General features: G+C 34.8%; 2 protein-coding genes across 3 annotated transcripts; both read right to left on the reverse strand.

The window, feature by feature from the left end:
* Window positions 1–1,018: 1,018 nt before the first annotated feature.
* Window positions 1,019–15,631, reverse strand: LOC146137188 (NACHT, LRR and PYD domains-containing protein 3-like). Of its 2 annotated transcripts, none has more exons than XM_083393983.1 (11): window positions 15,518–15,631; window positions 15,060–15,128; window positions 13,024–13,086; window positions 12,607–12,645; window positions 9,678–11,425; window positions 8,732–8,893; window positions 7,728–7,892; window positions 4,935–5,096; window positions 3,843–3,980; window positions 2,330–2,619; window positions 1,019–1,247 (listed from the first exon to the last, which is right to left on the reverse strand). In XM_083393983.1, exons 1-10 carry the CDS (start codon window positions 15,534–15,536, stop codon window positions 2,497–2,499), a joined length of 2,688 nt encoding a protein of 895 aa, XP_083250109.1. In that variant the 5' UTR covers window positions 15,537–15,631; the 3' UTR covers window positions 1,019–1,247; window positions 2,330–2,496. The 2 variants fall into 2 exon arrangements, with proteins under 2 accessions (XP_083250109.1, XP_083250108.1); XM_083393982.1 differs by having other exon boundaries at window positions 2,318–2,619.
* A 2,927-nt stretch (window positions 15,632–18,558) lies between these two features.
* On the reverse strand, window positions 18,559–22,317 carry LOC146137189 (protein FAM219A-like). Its single transcript, XM_083393647.1, has 5 exons — window positions 22,083–22,317; window positions 21,963–21,991; window positions 21,639–21,761; window positions 21,150–21,218; window positions 18,559–20,700 (listed from the first exon to the last, which is right to left on the reverse strand). The coding sequence occupies exons 1-5, from the start codon at window positions 22,116–22,118 to the stop codon at window positions 20,493–20,495; spliced, it is 465 nt and encodes a 154-aa protein (XP_083249773.1). The 5' UTR covers window positions 22,119–22,317; the 3' UTR covers window positions 18,559–20,492.
* Window positions 22,318–23,068: the final 751 nt, after the last annotated feature.

Consider the following 23,068-nt stretch of genomic DNA (forward strand, 5'->3'; position numbering starts at 1 on the left):
TCCGTCCTATTGATGTTGTCAGTTTTTGTAAATATATAAGATTTGGTTTTATTTATTTTTTGCTTTGTATTGCGGTCCGCGAAAAAACAGATTCACAAATAGTGGTCGGTGGTCCATAAAAGTTTGGGAAACCCTGTTTTAGGGGACGTAATTAGGGGTAAATAGTGGGTTTAGAACATTTTAGCCGTTTTAGCTTAGATACCCTGAACACACGGCAATTAGTTGGTCACTCCGGCTTATAGGGAGTCTACAAATAGTAGCCGATAAATTCGCTGGTTTAAGGAATTGTTGCAAGTGTACATGCATGGGTGGTGGGGATCCCCCTGTAACACAACTCTAAGTAACCACATAAATGCAAAATATAAGGTTTAAGGCGGTCAAACGAAAATAAGTGTTGGTTGCAACTATTTATGTTACAACCTGCACCTCGTAGCGATACCGCCAAGCAATGCACTTGCCCGTATGGAAAATACCTGAACAGAAACGGTCGCTGCGTTTCGATTCTGGGATCTTATGTAGGATACGGCTGCCAGAACCGCTATTGCTCAGGTTACTGAGGTTTGGCAATAAAAAGTGAAAAAGGTAAATAATTTCGCTTTGTATTCGTCATCGTCTTATGTTTACGACTTGGTTTATCGCGCGAGATGAGATTAACGTAAGATATATGTTTCCTGTTTTAAGCGATGGTAGGCGACGGCTTAGCGTTAAATTTGAAAATATTCAGACGGAGATGTTAAAACGGTTTGCTATTTTCGAATGCCAAAACCAACGTTAAATTTTCGAGGTTTAACGTGACGCAAATGAAATTGTTTATTGGCGTAATTTCCTTAAAGACCAGTTGGCTTATCTGTTTTGATTACGCATGATCTGCCTAAGTCAGCGGTTTCCATCCGGGCGCTGCGGCAACCTGGGCTGCCATTTCTAACGCTCAAGGAGGACAAATGTTAGTAAAATTTGAACGTGTTAATACAGACACAAACAAAATATAATATACTAAAAAGTTATAAAATCTGCAAAACACAAAGTACAACACAAAAAAGGTAGATCCAAACACCGGAAAGCAAAATGATCTGGCGAAATTGCGTCTTTGCTGCTTCATTAAACTTTGCTTTGCATGAGTGATGGAGTGGGAGGCACAGGAACGGTGTTCCCTCTGCTGCACACTGATCTGTTGCAGTGAGCAATCTACGCCGTTAGAATTGTCCAGCATTGTCTCCACCTTAGCACCTGAGTTCCTGTGCCGACTCCTGTTGGAGTAAATATACATTAAACAAGAAACACAGTGTGGAGCATAATGGCTGGAGGTCGTAGTAAGACGTGGAAGAAATACCAAAGAATATTCGTGATAAGTAGGGCCATTTTTATTTCAACATAAAAAAAAAATTTTAACTTATTTTTGTCAAATTTTAACTTTATTTTAACCTAACGAAATTGCTTGTTTGTAGAGGCCACAGTTCTTCCTTGAATTGATGCCAGTTAACCAAACATAATATTTTGTCGATTTCAGACTCAAACGTAATATTTTGTCGCAAAGTCAAGGTGTTTTATGGATTATAAAAAGTGCATCGGGTTTTCTGGCGATATATTTAGCTTGCTTATTTTTGTATTACAGAATGTCAGTAGGCTATTCCTAAAATCCAAACTGTTGATATTCGAAAAGACCACGTTTATGAAGAGGAAGTGTTTTATAAGAAATATTTAAATAAATAAAAAATGTACAATTTGCGATAAAAGTTACTGCTGATCCATGTGGTCATTGTGATATTTTCCTGCTTTTATGGGTTAATATGGTTTAATTGTGTCGCATCTCCTGATTTACAATGCTTCCACGACAATTTTTACAAAAATTACTCTCAAGAAACAAAAAAACTTTGTCAAAAGCCATAATTTGACAAATTTTGACAAATTTATTAAAAGGTTTTAACTTTATTGGAAGTTTTAACTTTATTTTGACCTATAAACTTCTTAGAAACAGTCCCCTAGGTGCTGAAAACAACTTTATTCTTCAATTCGTGGACAGACGAGGTCCTTAACATTTTTTAACTTTATTGACTTTTGCGGGCCCTAGTGGTGAGGTAACATTTTGTTCAAATAACATCGTCTATAAACAATTGCGGCAAACATTCACAAAATGTTACCTACTTTTGTATGTTATTCAATATTCAAGCAACAAATTACTTTTGCTTTATTACCAAATCAAAATGCTTGTTTAAATGAACCTGGATGTAATTTCAAATGAACTTCAAGTATTAAATAACGATGTTAAGTTCGGCTTGTGTGCGCCAGTGAGTGGATATTACGTTGAAGGAGAACTTACAAATATTCTCACATGCCATCGTCAGCTTAATCCCACCAGCTCAGAAGCTTGCTTATGTCTTTTTCCTGCGTTTTGGTTGTTGGCAATCTGGGACGGTGCATGTCATAAGAGCAGTATTGTCCCACTGATCCTCATTAAATATTGCAACATTTGCGTCTTTGTTCCGGTTCTGACGTTGATTACGCAACTTCATGTGAAAATTGGCTCTCTTCATCGGAAGATTGGCTTTCTTCATCGGAAGATTGGCTTTCTTCATCGGAAGATTGGCTTTCTTCATCGGAAGATTCGTATCCCTCATATTGCTGTAAATACAATTTGTAACAACAACTTAAAACCGGATTCACAAAGTGATTTACTTGCCTCACAGGGGAGCAAATATACCGAGGCGGGAAATTGCAATTAAGGGGTCAAATAACCCAATAAACTTGTTATTTAGGATGTGGACCAAAACCGATAAGAAATGCTTTTTTACAATGTGTAGCGAGTTTTAAAGATGGAGATTTGAGTCGTAGTACAGAATCTGTTTCAGTTAAAGATGACATTGTTACACCAACACCGGGTATTAGCGCAGACAGCGAACAGCGATCAACTGCGCAAAACTCGGCGTTTTTAACGAGACAAAAAGAAGGCTTTGTTTAGTAATGTGGGTTGTGTACTGTCCTTCTTCAATCCCAATTTTTTGTTTGGGGCTGCCATGAAATCTTTAAAAAACCTGTTGTTCTCGAGCGAACTCGTGCGCAAATGTGCAGCTGAAATCAATCTAATCGCGCGTACGTTTTTATAATATAGGGGCCCTCTGATGCAACATTGTGCCAAAATATAAAATCTTCGCCACACAAACTTTTTAAAATACAGTGAAAGTACGGCAATCACGCGGCCCACAACTATATGATATAACTGAAATAATAATGGATCCGCGGTTCACTAAAATGACCAAGGCCACATTTGGGACGCGGCCCACAGTTTGCCGGCCACTGGTGTAGTGCATACAGTGGGGTACAGACGGGAAATACCCCGGATATCAAACCCAGGGGCATCAAAATTACACAAACGACCAGCGTTGTCGGTAAACCATTGTTTTCACCCCCAACATCAGTTAAGTCACTGTGAGAATACAAAAAGTGGAAGACAACTCACTGTTATTAATATAATAAATTTGTAACAATTTATACCCATTCATAAATCTAAAGTTGCTAACTTTTTAAGCTTAATAACTGTTTATAGCTTGGGGGATTTTGTTTGTTAACAATTCTTATTAAAGTACAGATAGCGCTTCATTAAGTAGAATTGAATGTTATTACAACGACAAACATCTTAAAGTCTACGGTCCAACCGAATTGAACCTGATTAAACTTACTACTTAAGTTCTGTTTGTTCACTTACAAAGTATTGCTGTATTTGTTCGACGCCGCTATGCTTAATGACTGGTTCACAATGGAAAGGTGTTACGTCACAGTCAGTTAAACAAGTGACGTCACGCGTATGTATTTGTTCCAACACAATGCCACTTATATTTGTGAGCTACCTTGAGCAGAGAATCCACATCATGATAATCGATGCCGCATCCAAATAACCCCAGATCTTGTACATTGTGGGCACAAGTTCGGAGGAAAGCGAGTCCTTGCGATCCCAACTCGTTGTAGCTTAGAGGCAAATACCTCATCTACATAAGCAAAACATAATGTTAGATACAAGCACGTGTTTGGCTGCATTTGGGTTTCTAACTAGAAACAGATCGTATAATATCAGCCCGTAATATCGGCACTTGTCCGATGCTGATATAATAAAAATGTTGCTGAGGCTTCCAAAGAAAATTCGTGCCAATTAAAATTACATAAAATCAAGGAATTTAATTTGAAAATAGCCAGCTAAATGTTTGGCTGCCATCAGAGCCACCAAAATGGCGACAGGTACGGGGTCTGCTGGTCTGCCCAGTTTATGGAACCAACCAAATCACAATAAAATAATTGGAAGTTTAAGTTTAATTTTACAAATGATTCCACGAATTCGTCGCAAATGTTAAAAGTGAACACAATTTATAATTAAAACAAAACATTTATAGGACGTATACTTTTACCCTGTTGTGTGTTTTGGACTGATTTTAGTGATTCATTTTATTGTTTGATTAACACGTTTATTAGGAATATACGGTGTTGTAATAACTAAAGTTAATGACTAGCTTTGACTTTAGTCTTTTGGACAAATGACTTGGATTGAAACAGAGTGTTTTATTAAGCATTATTTTTTTAAATATAATTTTTACTTCATACTACTCATACTCGGACGAGTTACCAGTTTTACAAGGACATGGCTTGCTATAATTGCAACTTAACTAGGACTTTTTTGTTTACTCTAAAAGATTTGCTGCCGCTTTCGGTCAATAGAATAAAATAAATCACTTATTTCTTGAACTTAAAGATTCGACTTAGGTTGCTTCACGAATGACTAGAATGACTAGATTTTTTCTCTTTAAATGAACGCCAGCTGGTTTGTATTGCGGCAGGAGCGCGTAGGAACAACAATCCCATTACATTTTGTTTACCTATTCCCTGAATGACGTAATTAACATGTAGTGACGTCACACTTTCAACAACCGCAACTCTGTTTTATATTTTACCGGTCGATCCATTCGTGAGATGGCGTCAGTCAGAGGTTGCAGATCGGATCCAGCGATTTCGCAATTCCTCAACATCAGCTTGTTTATGTTGCTTACACTTGTTGCCAGGCAACTCAACCCACGTGACCCCAACTTGTTCCAACTCAGGTTCAAATGCTCCATCTATGAAACAAGAAAGTTGAGTTATTACACACTCGCCCTCTACAGATGCGCCACGTTGTCTGAAAATAACCACGACATTTTGAGTTGATGACGTCATGATTTATTGTTCCTTAATTAATGGAAATAAAAACATTTAATGAATGCGTCGCTATTTACTTTTAACCGATACATTCCATCTAACCATAAAATTATAAACAAATAATTTTCTCATTTATAAACATTCCAGTTTTTCCAAGTAACGAGTAACTAGGATAAGTTAATAACAGGATACAAAAGTAAAAGATGCATTTTTAGACCTTGCTGAAAACATAAGACATGTTACACATATATCGTCGTAAACATAAAAAAAAAACTTAAAAATAATGCATATGGCAGACTAATAATCGTTTAATTGTAGGTTAGGAAAACAGAAAGGCGGTGCCGAAATTCCAGCGATTAAATAAAACATTAAATGTGTGAAATTCAATAAAAATTGTTGATTTCCAAGTAAATGTTTGGCTGCCATAAGAGCGGCCGAGAGTGGCGACAGGTACGGGGTCTGCTGGTCTGCCCAATTTATGGAACAAACTAAATCACAATAAAATAACTGAAGGTTTACGTTATATTTTACTAGTTTGTATTTTTTGAACTGATTATTTGATTTTTTTCTCAATTTAAATGAACACCAACTGGTTTGTATTGTGGCGGGATCGCGTAGGAACAACACTCCCATAAAGTTTTGTTTAGCTAATGACGTAATAAATGTAGTGACGTCACACTTTCAACAACCACAACTCTGTTTAATATTTTACCGGTCGATCCATTCGTGAGATGGCGTCAGTCAGAGGTTGCAGATCGGATCCAGCGATTTCGCAATCCTCCAACTCCAGCTGGTTTATGTTGCTTACACTTGTTGCCAGGCAATTCAACCCACGTGACCCCAACTTGTTTTTACCCAGGTACAAAAGCTCCATCTATAAAACAAGAAAGTTGAGTTATTACGCACTTGCCCTTTACAGATGCGCCACGTTGTCTGAAAATAAGAACAACATTTTTATATAATTAAGATACCACTTTATCTTAATAGTAAAAACGACATTCAATGACGCCATGGTCTATTTTTCACAATTGCTGGATATAAAGAGATTTGTTGAGTTTCATCGAGAGTGGCGACAGGTACGGGGTCTGCTGGTCTGCCAAGTTTATGGAACCAACTAAATCACAACAAAATAGTTGGAGGCTTACGTTATATGTTACGCTATATTTGGTGGATTTGTCGCAAATGTAAGAAACGTTCAGCTGCTGAGACGTAAATAAATGTTGGGTCATTTTGATGCCTGATAATTAATTTGTGTTGATTTACGGGAAATATCAACAGGAATTCCAAACTAACAAAGTCACTTTGACCGTAGATGAACACAATTCATGCTTTTGCAAAATAAATTATTATTGGACATCGGATTTTACTATTTTGTACGTTTTGGAACTCATTATTTTATTAAAATGACACCAGCTGGTTTGTATTGTGGCGGAAACGCGGAGAAACAGCATTGCCAGATAACAATTGCTGACACATAAACTGAATGACGTAATTAACATGTAGTGACGTCACACTTCCAACAACCGCAAATACTCTGTTTAATATTTTACCGGTCGATCCATTCGTGAGATGGCGTCAGTCAGAGGTTGCAGATCGGATCCAGCGATTTCGCAATCATTCAACACCAGCTGGTTTATGTTGCTTACACTTGTTGCCAGGCAACTCAACCCACGTGACCCCAACTTGTTTCTACTCAAGTCCAAAAGCTCCATCTATAAAACAAGAAAGTTGAGTTATTACACACTCGCCCTCTACAGATGAGCCACGTTGTCTTAAAATAACCACGACATTTTGAGTTGATGACGTCATGATTAATCTTCCTAATTAATGGAAATAAAGAGATTTATTGAATGCGTCGCTATTCACTTTCAACTGACACATTATATCTTCACATAAAATTGTAAACAAACAATTTTCGTATTTTACGTATTATAGTTTTCCCATGTAACGAGCAACTAAGATAAGCTAATAACAGGATACAAAAGTAAAAGATGCATTTTTATACCTTACTGAAAACATAAGACATTTTACATTTTACACATATAGCGTCGTAAACATAAAATAACTTTAAAACGACTGCAAATGGCATACTAATAATTGTTCAATTGTAGGTTAGGAAAACAGGAAGGTGGTGCCGAAATTCCAGCGACTAAATAAAACATTAAATGTGTGAAATTCATTATAAATTGTTGATTTTCAAGTAAATGTTTGGCTGCCATCAGAGCCACCAAAATGGCGATAGGTACGGGGTCTGCTGGCCTGCCCAGTTTATAGAACCCAACTAAATCACAACAAAATAATTCGAGGTTTACGTTATATTTAAAAAAAAAATTTCATGAATTTGTCGCAATTGTAAGAACGTGTAGTTACTGAGACCTAAACAAATGTTGGGTTATTTAAAGCATGATAATTTGTTTGTGTTGATTTTCGGGGAAATAAATAGAGCTCTAAACTAAAAACAACAATTTGTTTTCACACAACCTTAATGACGTAATTAACATGTAGTGACGTCACACTTCCAACAACCGCAAATACTCTGTTTAATATTTTACCGGTCGATCCATTCGTGAGATGGCGTCAGTCAGAGGTTGCAGATCGGATCCAGCGATTTCGCAATCCCACAACACCAGCTTGTTTATGTTGCTTACACTTGTTGCCAGGCAACTCAACCCACGTGACCCCAACTTGTTGTTCCGACTCAGGTCCAAAAGCTCCATCTATAAAACAAGAAAGTTGAGTTATTACACACTCGCCCTCTACAGATGAGCCACGTTGTCTTAAAATAACCACGACATTTTGAGTTGATGACGTCATGATTAATCTTCCTAATTAATGGAAATAAAGAGATTTATTGAATGCGTCGCTATTCACTTTCAACTGACACATTATATCTTCACATAAAATTGTAAACAAACAATTTTCGTATTTTACGTATTATAGTTTTCCCATGTAACGAGCAACTAGGATAAGTTAATAACAGGATACAAAAGTAAAAGATGCATTTTTATACCTTACTGAAAACATAAGACATTTTACATTTTACACATATAGCGTCGTAAACATAAAATAACTTTAAAACGACTGCAAATGGCATACTAATAATTGTTCAATTGTAGGTTAGGAAAACAGGAAGGTGGTGCCGAAATTCCAGCGACTAAATAAAACATTAAATGTGTGAAATTCATTATAAATTGTTGATTTTCAAGTAAATGTTTGGCTGCCATCAGAGCCACCAAAATGGCGACAGGTACGGGGTCTGCTGGTCTGTCCAGTTCAGTTTATGGAACCAACTAAATCACAATAAAATAACTGGAGGTTTACGTTATATTTAAAAAAAAAATTCATGAATTTGTCACAATTGTAAGAAAGTGTAGTTACTGAGACCTAAACAAATGTTGGTTTATTTAAAGCATGATAATTTGTTTGTGCTGATTTTCGGGGGCAATAAATAGAGCTCTAAACTAAAAATAACAATTTGTTTTCACACAACCTTAATGACGTAATTAATGCAGTGACGTCACAGTTCCAACAACCGCAACTCTGTTTAATATTTTACCGGTTGATCCATTCGTGAGATGGCGTCAGTCAGAGGTTGCAGATCGGATCCAGCGATTTCGCATTCCCCCAACCTCAGCTGGTTTATGTTGCTTACACTTGTTGCCAGGCAACTCAACTCACGTGACACCAACTTGTTTTCACTCAAGTCCAAAAGCTCTATCTATAAAACAAGAAAGTTGAGTTATTACACACTCGCCCTCTACAGAGGCGCCACGTTGTCTGAAAATAACCACGACATTTTGAGTTGATGACGTCATGATTCATTTTTCTCAATTGATAGAAATAAAAACATTTAACAAGAAAGTAAATTAAATATCTTTATAAAACAATCAGCAATAAATATACGTGTTCTACACGACCACTATTCAAAGTATAAATCGTCGCGAATTAAGTTTACTTTATTAATATCGTGCTCGCACAAGCAAAATATCATATTTATACGTAAAAGCTCGATTTTTTAACTTATCTGGCCAAAATTATCTTTAACTTTAAAAAATATATTTTTTACATTTCAAGATAGAATAACTGCATTTCCGCAAATACAAATACATTCCGATGGAAGAGTGAAGTCATTGCTAAGGCCAATTAAGCAAAAAAAATAAATTAATAATTGCAATTAATCTTCGGTGTAGGCTATTACACAAAAAAATATTTTGCCTTACAAAGTCTTATTATCTTGTTTTTTTAATGAACTTTTTGTATATTTCTTTCTTTAAAAATAGAAATTCACGTTGCAAAACACGGAAAAAGTTATTAGGTCAAAAAAACACCATGTAAACATTGAGCTCTTTCAATAGAGGATAACAAAACATTGCTTGTACTACCCTTTAATAAGTTGAAAAGACGATTTAGTTTGAGTAAATATTTTTTTACATTATTAATATTTCAGATTACGTCACTGGAATTCATTCATGCGTAACTGGCACGTATTGCGTTGGACAAACCTTGTGATTGGTGTGCGCCATTGTATCCATAAACATTTCCAAACCGTTGCCGGTAAATGTGACCGAGCCGTAACCCCCGATGCTGATGACCAGCTCCCTTTGTGTTGCTCGAAGCACGTGACAGAGACTGGACACTTCGTTGGGAACAATCGTTCCACCCTTTATATGAAGCTTTCCAGGGAGGGAATCAGCCAGAGACCTGGTGATGCCTTCATCACTGGATTCCTGTGCTAAACTGCAAAGCTTAAACAATTGGGAGTTAAAGCTGTAATCACCACATGTTGAAAGTTGGGACCCAAGCGAAGTGATTAGATCTTTAAGCAAACTTTTCTTCCTGGCAACATCAGCAGAAGAGATTTTAAATATGGGCTTTAGCTTACGATGGACTTCCGTGTTCAGCAACCCGAAAAGAAATCGTAGAACCATCTCCCACTCATCACTTTCCATGCTTTGAAGCTGTTTAGAAAAAGTGTCAAGGTCTGTATCGAACATCAGATGGAGTGCTGCAAAAAATTCATGCCAAAGGAGGTGGATAAAGAAGAAAACTTTGTCCCCCTCCAGTATTTTGAGGTCAGGGTCTATGGAAGAAACTTGCATGTTGATAAAATCTTCCAACCCAGTAGCATCAAGATTAGCTTTGGCAAAATCATCCATGTCAAAGTTAACCTTGTCATTGAGCATTCCGATAACAGCCAAGTGCGAAAGTTTATGTAAAATATTTGGGTTATTTTCAAACTTTGGGGAGCGAATGCAAGTGTTAACAAAGGAGGCAAAAACATCAGTAAGAGTGAATGAGCTATCATTTGTACAATATTTTATGATGTATGGTGCGATGGTTTTGGCAAACATTGGAATAAAACACAAAGCATTAGCTGATGGGTTTTGTTCGAGTAACTTTTTAATTTTTTCATAATCCTTGTGGCTCGGATAAATCTTTCTGAAGTACCAATCTTGGGAGCTTTCATTAAAGCCAATTACCCGTACTGGAAAGTGGGGCTTGCAACTTGGGTGTAGCTTGTGATAAGCCCCCGGTCGTGAAGCAAGGAGCTTGTGAGCATTTGGAAGAATGTCGCCTCGTAGAAGGTTTTGGAGAATGACAACTGGCTTAGCGCTATCGTACAAACCGATCACTGGAGCATTCAATGAAAGGCCTTTAAACCTACATTCGTCCATACCATCCATTACAATATATACGTTATTGGATTTGGAAATTCTGGCCAAAAGTTGATTCTCTAAACCTGCTTCACTCTTCCAGTTCAGATTGGAATTTCTGGTTGAGGTTGTAAGAAATTCAAGAACACTCATAACCTTATCATTATCTAATTCCTTAAGATATAGAAATGCCAAATATGAACTATCGTGAGCTGTTATTGCATCTCTGACATGCTTTTTTAATATGTCTCTACTATGCTTGAAATACTGCTTAGCAAATGTAGTTTTGCCAATTCCAGCGGAACCAATCAAAGTAATAATGTTTCCATACCTTGTAACATAATCTTCAGAAGCAGCTTTGTTGCTGAATTTCTTACTTTTAGCCTCTTCAACTGCATTTTTCTTTGCAGTATCACCCAGTTTATCCACTGTAACCCTGGTAGAGTTTGATGTTATGCTGGGAATCAATCCTTTTGCACCAAACATCTCCGGTGTTGATTGACGCTCCACTATTGCCTCAAGTTCACACAGATCAGTCGGCAGAGATCCAATGATCTTCTCAGCATATTCATTGAGGGCTTCTCTTAAGGCTGCATCTGGAAACACAAAATAACATTCTCTGTAAACTGTTTTCAAACAATAACAAGTAAATTTATAAAGCGAGTTTGAATTTAACACTTGTTTACTACATGAATGCTTGTACAATTATGGTTCAATATTATTAATAAGCTAAAACACTGTGAGTCGAACCAGGGGTAAATCTATTGAGCTCAGGCAAACACAAACCGACCAGATGCCATTAGTTGTTGGCACAAATCACCATAATGTTTGTCTTTCAACACTCTGTTAACCTAACGTCACTTTCAATATCTTGCTAGCAATGCTGGGAAAAACACAGAACATGGCTGCTTTGTTGCAAACTTTTTTAATGCTGTTATTACACAATTTCTAATTGGCGAGCTCAAACTGAATAACTTGTTGTTTAGCGCTAATTTTATTTGTTGTTAGAGTAACCACTCACACATATAACATCTGTTTACCAGTATAGTAATGTTGCAAAATGGATAGCATATATATGCCTAGGTATGCCAGCAGTAATATGTTGTGGCACAGTGAATAAACAAAACTTTGTTTTTCATAAAAAATGTGATTACAGGAGTTTTGTTGGCATTTTTGTTTCACTGCTAGGTTATAGGTTCATGTTATAAGTCCTGGACCACTTAGTCTTAGAACTGACAAAAAAATAGAACATTTCACCCATAAGACAATGAAGTTAAAGTGTTATTAATTATATATTTTTTCACTATTTTTCTTAATTTCTGACTTGCTCGTGTATCAGTGTTTTCTAAATGTATCGACTTAAATATGATAGATATTTAAAAAATGGAAAGTATAAATGCCTGGCAGTGATATGTCATAACACAGATAACCAAAATGCAATTTGGTTTCGAAAAAACATGATTAAAGAAGTTGGTGATTGCCGATTGGCTTTTTGTTTCACCGATACTTTATAGGTTTATGTTACATGTCCTGGACCACTTGGAATTGATAAAAATACCATAAAACGATGAAGTTAAAGTGCTTTAAATTGTGATACTTTTTCACATATTTATAAGTAACATTATTTAACAGTGAAGATTTGCAATATGTCAAAACATATCTTCATTATATTAAACTGTGGTTTAAACCACAATGTCCATATCCAGTGGATGCTTGCCACAATCCCACCTCACCTATTAACTAATGTTTTAAACACAGTAAAGTATCTATGACTCACCTGCCTCTGCAATGGAGCATTCATCAGGTTTGCCGACAGCTAGAAATATACAATACCAAGGTTTATAAAACGTCATTAACCACATAAACATTACAGGCCAATCTTATGTGTTTACAAATGTTAGTGACTGTTCAGGTTTAAAAGGTTATGTTTGCTGATTGTGCAACTAGATTATGTGAACTACATACACTAAACACCATATAAGAGTTAACAGAAACATTAATACAGTTTACTCAGCTCTTAGCAGTGCTGATTAGCAATTTTGCTTTAAATATGTAAAAATCTAAGTTAAAATTGGCTGATATATCTGAATGCACAATGCCAAATACATGAATTAATATTAAGTAAATCATAAGCATACAATTTTTTTGTTTTTCAATCCGTTATATGTGTGACACAGTGCATCACTTTACTCACCATTAGGTTGGTTACTGATGTGGACATCATTGGCGAATATACTGTTATTGATGTTGGCGTTATCTGAATGAACAACAAGCTTAGCAGATTAGGATTTATTTATTGTTGCAAGTTTTCAACTACAAGTCAATAGAACAATACAAACAGGAATTTTGCTTCCTAGACAAAGTTACATTCGAAAGATGGCATACAGAACTGCTAGTCATTCTCAATGTTTGACCTTAGCACATACTTCTAAACAAGTTGGTTACCACCAATCCATTTTACTTTATTGTTGAGCAACAATAAGACTGGTCAACAAACTTTCACTGTTTTTGTAAATAAGAATGTGAGTATTTCATCTTAGATGTATTTCTCATGTTGATTCCGAATATACCTTTAGTTTTTCTCTAGCATATCACATTTGTAAGATATCGACGAATTTTAATTTTCCGAAAAAAAGCGCTTTGAAAAAAACACACAGCTGTCATACATGGCCTTAAAAACGTCTGACAAATAATTTTTTATACACATATCTCGATTCACCACAATAGTATTTCTCTGATGCAATTTTTAACTATTCCCCTTCATAAAATCCTTGGTGACGGGGTTTTATAGCTTCAAATGTTGTTTTTGTTTGTCACTAACTGAAACCAGGTTTTCTGGAAATAAGTTTAACTAAGTGTTCAAAAATACAGTGTTCAAAGAATGCACTTTGAGTCTATATGCTAAGCTAAGAATTTTGTACAGTGGGTTATGAGAAAGAGACATTTTCTTTTCTTTTATTAAAAGCAGGCAGTCGGGGAATACGCCGTGCACAAAATTTAATGGATTTTAAAGTGGTGTCTGATAGTTCTTGGGTCTGTGTGGGATGGCCATGGTTGCTTTCAAAGATGGCGTCACAAAGTTTTGTCGTAACATAACCGAACAAATGCTAAGCTAAGCAGACTATCAACACCGACTGGAAAAAGATGCAATTTGCATTTTTTAAATAGTTAGCACACAGTCACTAAATGCCAGCCAAGCATGTAGTTCCACAATTATATATTGTGCATCCTTTTGAATTTTACTAATATTTTGTTTCATCAAGATTCCTATTGTTTGGCTTTGCTTAGTAGTGAAAACTTTTTGTAGAGGAATGCTAAACATAGAACCCCACTTTTCTATTCCTATAGCAAAAATATTTCTAAGGGGTATAACGTCTGTGATATTAGCCACTTAAAGTTCCTTATAGGCTGATAGTCTCTTAGTGATGCCAAGAAGGACCATCTACTGTAGGTTGTCTAAGTTTTATTTCCGTTGTCTTATTACCTCATCAATCTTAAGCAAACTGTTGTGTTTTAATCCTAATACAAGCAGTTGTGACTTTTATTTAGAAAAACATTCATCTATAGTCTGTTTAATTTTAATTGATTTTGAACTTATGTTTTTTTCTATTAACTCCGTTCATCAACATCTTCAACTTTATCAGGGACAATTCAAGACTTCCATGAGAAGGAAGTGAAACATGCATTGGGGCATTATGTGTGGTACAGGTCTTCTTGATAAATCTAACAGCCCAAGTACAATTGTCTAACTTTTATCTAAAGTGATTCATTCCTTTCTTTAGTCACACAAATTTAAAAAGGATTAGCAACAACATTACTGATTAAAATCTGGCATTACTGAACATTTATTCGTTTTGTTCTGCTGTAGTGCTATGAGAACTTGTTTAAACAACATTTATGTTCAGCTCAGGAGGTGATTTCACATCTGGAGTTAACTACTTAATAACAAAAAACATTAATAAAACATCTTTTCTATGCTGCTTTTTTAGAAATATCAGTAAAAAAACAGATAAAATGATGTGTGAGTCACATTATGGTTCGATAAGGTCACAGTGCGCAATGTGCCTATATTAATAATACAGCAAAACGTCGAAAAAATAAAATGTGAATATTTCAAAAACCTGATATACTAGAAAAAAAAATGGCATTTTCAGAATCAGTGTTGAAAACACATAAAGACTCAATCTATTACATATCGTTTAAAATTTGCTGTAGACCAGTGTAATTCACCTCTTGCTTGAAAAGCCACTCCTCCAGATTGATCGGAGATTTCATTTCGGGTTTTTGAGGTTCCAGCTCCTAGTTGAAACATTAATTAACTTCTACACACCAATGAATTTGATATATTTTTGTCAACTTTTTGTAATGATTGTGCGTTAACTTTAAGGGATACAATATTTTGGCAAGTTGGTTGCTGATGCCAATAACACAAAGCTAAATATTGAACAGGTAATTATATTGGTGTTCAATGGCAATGTTGGAATATGATTCCAAGATTTTATACAGGTTTTCAGAAATCAAAGTGAATTTAACAAATTATTTTGGTTGTTTTGAGGCATTCTGGCTGTAGATTAGATTGTAATAAGTTGTAGAAGTTCTAATCAAGCTCATACAAAGGTAGGGATCATTAATACCTCTCCAGTGAGAAAATTCAAAGTGACAATATAAATAAAACACAAGTTACTTACTGCTGCTGTCGTTTGACATCTTCAAGTCTGTCTTTTTGACGCCAATATCTTCTCAAGTTTTATTGAATTTACTTACTAAGGTAACTTGGCTCTGTTTAGGGCACATAATATAATTCTTTAATCCCTATAGCTTCACATTTAAGTTAAATTTGTTAAATATATAATGTATCATAAACCACTTGAATGTGTTTGCTTGCAAACCATGTTTAACCTAAAAGGCGCTGATCTAGAAGCCTACCACAAGGCACATTATTAGGGTAAGGGTTTGGGTTAGGGTGGGTCAAGTATTATTATTAAGTAATTAATTTAACAATACTTGACCCAGCCACACCCAAATGCTAACTTGCACCCTAACCCAAATATTGTGCATTGATTTAATAATTGTGGTAGGATCCTAGACCAGCGCCACTTAAACTCTAGGTGGAAATTCGACTTTTAAAATTGTTTATTTAAATATATTGATTGCGTAATTGCAGACTATAGTAACCTAATGCTTTATCTATTAGTCTTATTCAGTTTTCAATTAAACCACGGAAGCCAAAAAAATAAATCAAACAAGAATTGCAACCACCTTTCTAAACTAAACACTTTAGTTCCCTTTTTTACGGGTCATTGTTGTAGCATTTATCATGCAATATTACTTGATATTGCCTAGTTCGACGTCACTATACACGTGACCGTTGTTCACTGACGCGTGACCTAACGCCGAATTGTGCGTTTTCAGCGTTTCGCATTCATTCTATTTTATACGTCTTACTAATAGCGGGTTGAATCATCGCTCTGTTTATCGTGTGTTTCTGAGATTTGTGAATATACTCTAAGAGCAACTATCTACTGAGTGGATTGTCTTTGCTTAGAGTACAAGAAGTTAAGGACAGGTATTCTAGCGGCCTGCTCCTTTGGAGTCGGATTAAGAACTTGTAAGAGACTAGGCGGCCATCGGCTCTCGTCTTCAGAGCCAGCAGCCTTCTTACCCCTAACTAAACACCCCGATTCGCCACAATTGATTTTTAACTTGCGCATTTTTAAACAGACAAACGACATAGAAACAACTCTTTATGTGTCGTTGGTCAGACGCAAATAATCCCTTCAACACTTAACTTAATTGAAAAAAGTATGACCTAAAGTGTGAACTGTTTGGCTCTTCCAGAACAGGTCATATTCTGAGAAACTTTGAACTAAATATTTCACTAACTGCGCCGAACGTGAAACACTGACCATCGCATATCATCTGACTTAAATGAAATTAAAACTAAACAGACTGTATCGCCAATTCAACGTGCATGTTGTCAGATGGTGTAGTTGGATTACGATTAGAAAATAGATTAATAACGCCTTTAGCGATTTTAACTCGCAGCACAACACGCCTCGTATGAAGGGTTAGGGCTGCTTTTGAACCACATACTCGGTATAACTCGACTCATTCAAGTATAAGTTTTAGCGCCATCCTTAAGCAAAAAAGTCAACCGCTTTTTAATGGAATATTATATTGTCTTTTTAATATGGTCAAGATCAGGGTTGGGCAATTGTCTTTAACAAGTGGCTCACAAGAGAGATCAGAAAATATCTAGGGGGGTTGGCTTAAAAAAGGGATTTCTGATTCATTTTAAAAAAGTTGTAAACATCCTTCTTTTGACAAGTTGGTTAGAGTAGGAATAGTTCAATAAAATATCTTAAAATCAAGACAAAATCGCAAAGGCTTATTTTTATTTTACCACGGTTTATGGCAAACTGATCCGCGGGCGACCCAAGCCTCAAAGTCTTAAAAAACACGGTGAACTTTTTCACAAAATACTAGAACAGCTCCAAGTTCACTTTCTGTACATTTATACGAATGTGTTGGTGTATACCGCCTACAGGTATCGATATGCATATATCGAACAAAGAAAACTGTTTCGCAAACACGGCAGTTTATTTTTAAGTGAAAAATACAGATGCAGAAAAAACAACAAAACATAAAAAACACATTTTCCCAGTAACGCTGAAAAGTACCTGTCGCACTTGTAGGCCTAATTACATAAATCGTACCGATGTGATAGGTATATATTGTATTTTCAGTTATGTTTTTCTATGTTTCGTTCATAAGAATACTTTTGAAGACATAGGATTACTGCAAAACAAAACAAAAATCTCTCTTGCGAAACTTGGTGAAGACATAACGACAAAAACGACAATCACTTAATTAAGAGTAGTAATCCGTTTAAATCAACTCTTAACAAAACAGAGACTCAACAAAGTCCGGATTGGTGAAGTGGTTCTAATACTAACGATACCAGGGTGAGATTCGAACTCTTGACCATAAGACTTTATTCTGAAAAGCTCAGTAAATCCACAATACGTACAGAAGTCTCAAGGTCGCAAGTTCGACTCCCACCCAAGCATATTCAATTCAGTGTCTTACACCAAAGGTTGCTATGAAATATGCGATATTTTTGCAAAGTGTCTACGCAGTTGAACACTCGCAGAATAATTGCTTTATAAGTATGGACGGGCACGTTTATCAAAAACGTTTTTCGGTGCAACCGGCTGATGTTAAAATGTTTCAGTGCGAAAAATTACATAAATATACGTGACTAGCGGTTGTAGCGTCCAGCACAGTTGAAGATTGCGAGTTGAACTGCATATTCGGAAAATAAATGAAACTTTAACGGCAAGAAATAGAGAATTACACAAAAAGCAAACATCACACCATTTGCTAACAATACAATGCGGTTGGACAAAAATGTAACATACATACACATTGCTAACATGGTAACATAACTAATTTAAAGCAATGCAAGATGTTCCAAATTACTTTTTCTTTATTAATTTAATACGTATATTCACGAGGTATTGGTCTTAAGTGTTGTCTACCGTGTACCCAATGAAAAAATTAATTACAAATATAAGTAGACCTACGTAAGTCTGTAATATTAGGTACAGGCGTAACGGATCATAAAATGTAATAACAATATCAAAGCCCATACAGAAGTAGGTAGCATTTTGAACGTTTCGAATAAGTCTTTATTTTCAACATCAAAAAATGAAAATGAATAAAGAGTGTTGAAAATGAATAAAGAGTTATTCGAAACGTCCAAAATGATACCTACTTCTGTATGGGCTTTGATATTCTTATTAAGTCTTACTACAACCTCCATTCATTATGCTCCAAGGATTATCAAATGTTTTGGTTTGTGAGTCAAAAATCTAGTGAAAATAATGCAACTGGCCAGCTACTGAAAGGTTTAGGCATGGAAAGAATCACAAGCTTGGTAGGAAATCACCAACCTTCGAATCAAGTTAATGTAAATATATGCTTTCTCATGTTAACACAAAGTTGTTAACACTATGTCAGCAAACAGTTGGCAAGCTTGAACGGGAAGTACAGAAACAGTAGGCTAAACAATTTCTGGTGGCCATTAAAACGTTTTAGCATATGTCTGTACCTTTGCTAGCACGTGTGATATTTAGGATACAGAAAAGTATGTAACCATTATTCAACATGATAAACATGATAAATACATACACAACACTGTAAGAAACTGACATTTTTAAAGGGTCAATTCACAGGATGTAATGCTATGGCACTCCTTTATGCTTTAAAATCCATTACATTCGCTACACGCGTGTACAGATAATGGAAGTTGATTTCGCATATAAAGCCCAATTTGGTTATTAACAACCACATGCTACATAGTTAATAAATCAAGTCTGTGAAAATATTTCCAAGCGTTGAAAATGATTGTTATAAAAAAAAGTTACGTATTTATTGTAAACAGTCCAATAAATTAATTTGAAGATATGTCGCTTTCCATCGCCCTTCATAGCAAAAGTTTGTAAAGTATTTCATTATTCTGTGCATACAACACTTTTGTGTTAATTTTGGCGTTATTTGTGTGAATGTTATGAAAGATAGTTGTGTAAGAAATAAGAATTATGTTCTGCACGTAACAGTAAATTGTGTGTTTTGCATCAGCAGAAAAAGTTTCATGGTAAATTTATAATACCACATAAACTAGGTTATGGAATCCATATGGGTATGTACTGCGATGTAGACCAATTAAAGTAGTGCAAAAAACATTGTCAGTTTCTTGTCATGTGAATAAAGCATCGTGAACTCTCATAACTAGGGCGAATATTTTTTGATCAAAAAAATAGGAAATTTTGACAAATTTTGACGTGAAAATAATTTATTTTGACAAAATTTTGACCTGTTAGAAATACATTGATTTAAATAACCTTGGTGTCGTTAATCACACGTTTTTTATACTGTATATTGCTCTAATAAAGATATAATACGGTTAAAATGACTTTGAACTTATATCAAAACTAATTTTTTTTGATAAAATGAAAGATAAATTTCAAAAAAAATGAATGACCTATTTCAAAAAGCTGACTTTAGTTTTTTTTTTTAATTTTGTAAGCGACTTATGTGTAATTTTATTCCATTTCAACCTAAAAAATTTTGACAATTTTTGACCTAACGTGTAAATTTTGACAAAATTTTTACTTCTTTTGAAGTCGAAAAATATTCGCCCTACTCATAACAATTAACAGAAAACAAAAAGATTTTGTGTAAGTGTTAAAGAAAAAAAGTTGTGGAAAGTTAACACTTTTTTGTGACAATAATCTTTTAAGGACTCTTATTTATCTCTGTAGCTTGCTTTACTGCAACTTTAGCTATTAGCAAACTGGACGGTATCATGTCATGAAATTATAAAAATACAATGCAACCAGAATGAGTGTAACAGATTCTGCAGATTAAGTTGTGCAAATTACAAAATATTGTGCTACTACCCAAAAATCGTAAAGGATTAGGAATTAATTAAAAAGTTGATACATTTAATCATTAGCAAATTTAAGCAGGTATTTGTTATTAGTTTATCATATCACTATCAAATTTGCTATTTTGCAAAGAGAAGATGTAAAAACTCTTGTGTCCGCTTGAAGTTAACCTGAAGAATGATCCATAAACAGCATTCGATGGTTGTGTTTGCTACGATATTACGCAGACGGTTTCGTAAACTCCGCAGCAGGTACAATGGTCGGGTTTGCGGAAATCGCTCGGCGGAATAAGGTCCAGGTCCTCGTCGTCCGGAACCTCGTCCAATTGGAATCCGTCCTTTTGTAGTTGACGCGACATCTCGTTGTTGACAAGACGTGACGATGCTCCTCGCTCATACGACAGAAAAAGTTCATCTTCACTACAAATTGTTTTAAAATTTAATAAATGTGTCAAGTCACAATGTGCTTTATAATAGATTGTCAATTAAAAAAAGTTGCAAACAGACAGAATAGAAGTCCATGAGGTAGTTTTAAAGGGCCTACGAATGAAAGGTTTAAATAGGTACATAAATGGAATATAGCAAAGCTAGTGAACTTATCTAAATAAACTGACCTATATAGTGATTAGTTTAATAAGCTCTTTTTTCATCAGTATAAAATGAATTGAAGTTTTTCCTTTTCAGTGAATTTTATTACAAAACACATAAATGAATAAAAAAGTTATTTTTGAAGTTATCTTTTTTTATAGTTTACAAACCACTATCATAAGAACGAAATAGTTAAATGTAGTGATACTTCAAACATGCGTATATAATACATACTATATATATATATACCACATTTCTAGCCCTACGCTTAATGCACAAACCTGTCAGATTGCAAGGTTACAAGTGGCGAGCTGTCCAGTTTCTGGTATCCACCTTTAGGGATATGTAGTCTGCAAAATATACAGGTGTTATATACGTAGCGATTAACTTTTAGGTTTCAAAAGTAAATAGAAAAATAAAAACAGGTGAAAATTGAATTACTCCATTTTAAGATCAACAGAAATATATATTGTTCAATAAAAAACAAGCAAAAAGCTAACATCGTGTTTCACAAAGATATAAATAAAATAAAAATGGAAAATATCACATTCATGCAAAAGCTTTAGTCAAGTAGAAACCGTGTATGGCCCAATTATAATATTTTACAGTTAAATAAAAATAATGCATTTAGGCCATTCGCCACTTAAAACAGATAGAAATACAAGTACTAAAAGACAAGTGTTTACATTATAAAGAAGTTAAGCATATTACAATTTTATGTTTAAATAACAGCCAACTATGTGGCTATGGCGACAATGAGGAAGTTTTACCTTGATGCTGAAATAAGCGATGTTTTCTTTGGAGCTCTTGTGATCGGAGCACTTTTCATCGAGGAACTTCTGATTTTGTTGCGCTGTTTTTGAAGTTTCACTTGTAATCCAGAAGGTTCGTAACTGAAAACGAAACAAAAATTTAGGTAACAACAAACAAAATCTTTAACCAATTTTTTTTTACTTTTTTTGAAAAAATATATAAAGTTTATTGCTTCATTTATAATTAGAGGTTAACTTACTTAACAAACATTTAGAGAGTAGATATATCAGTTAGATAACAATAATCTGTTTATATACCACGTATAAAAAAAGAAACCGTACCTTTTATTCAGTGGTTGCTTTTCTTGGATCTAAAACACATACTCCCTTGTAAGAAAGTTAATACAGCTATAAAATATTTAAGAATACTTTTATACACAAAATAAAGAATGTAAAGTGTACCTTATGTGGGTCTTCCATTGTGATTGACCCACTCATTTTAACAAGTCACTTCGAAACAATAAAAAGGTTCCGTTCCAAGCTGGATTAATACATTTACCTGGTATAATAATTTGTTAACATGTACTAGTTAACAACATTTGAACCTGAAATAAACTTTGTATTGAAAATACTGATTTTAAGATACACCAACCAACTTTATTTAAAATTAAGGTGCTGGTCTAGAATCCTATCACAGTGCACATTATTTGGGTTAGGGTGCGGGTTTGGGTTAAGGTGGGTCAAGTATTATTATTAAATAATGAAAATAATAATACTTGACCCATCACACCCAAACGCTAACTCACATTCACAACCTAACCCAAATAGTATGCGTTGATTTAATAAATGTGGTAGGATTATAGACCAGCGCCAAAATTAAATATACCAAATGGTATAGTCATTTAAGTGTCGAGTATAGAGTGTTTAATAAAAAGCAGTGACAAATGCTCTTAAAAATAGATCATGAATAACACAAGCATTATACTAACAGTGACGCACTTTTTAGTAACTTTATCGGCTGCTGGCTGCTCTAACGAAATACTTGTTGAACAAGCGTAAGCATAGCATTCACTAGTCATAACACTATAATACACAATTTAAATTATAAAAAGTTTAAACGTTTTCAAGCAATTACTTTTAAAGAGCGTCTTAAATCTCATACAGCCAAAGGTAACAATCTTGTCAGATCGTATGTGTGTAACGAATGCTGGTCATCCCGTGATTTTAATCGCGTACGGTTAAAGACTGGTTTTATTTTGTTCAAGCTTTGATAAAATTTTTAGGCAGCTTTATATGAGAAAATATCAAATAATATAAAACTCTTCTTTTAAATGACTTTTATTTGTATTAAAATGTTTAATGAATTAAATATTTTTTCAATATTGGTTTCACCATAGGGGATTTTTGTTGTTTTTGCATGTGTTGATGATTTTTATAAATATTTTTTT

Source organism: Ascidiella aspersa, chromosome 7, assembly GCF_963924565.1.
Source record: "Ascidiella aspersa chromosome 7, kaAscAspe10.2, whole genome shotgun sequence".
Classification (NCBI taxonomy): Eukaryota; Metazoa; Chordata; class Ascidiacea; order Phlebobranchia; family Ascidiidae; genus Ascidiella; species Ascidiella aspersa.

Bases quoted from the DNA above. Each gene is read 5' to 3' on its own strand.
- LOC146137188 (XM_083393983.1), bottom strand. The intron at 3,981-4,934 runs GTAAAATATAAA...TTGCTTATGTAG, and splicing joins TCTCACGAATGGATCGACCG to ATGAGGTATTTGCCTCTAAG. The intron at 2,620-3,842 runs GTAGCTCACAAA...TTGTATTTACAG, and splicing joins ATGTGGATTCTCTGCTCAAG to CAATATGAGGGATACGAATC.
- LOC146137189 (XM_083393647.1), bottom strand. From the start codon at position 22,118: ATGAGTGGGTCAATCACAATGGAAGACCCACATAAG. The intron at 21,219-21,638 runs GTAAAACTTCCT...TATATTTTGCAG, and splicing joins TCGCTTATTTCAGCATCAAG to ACTACATATCCCTAAAGGTG. The intron at 20,701-21,149 runs GTTTGTGCATTA...AACAATTTGTAG, and splicing joins GTAACCTTGCAATCTGACAG to TGAAGATGAACTTTTTCTGT.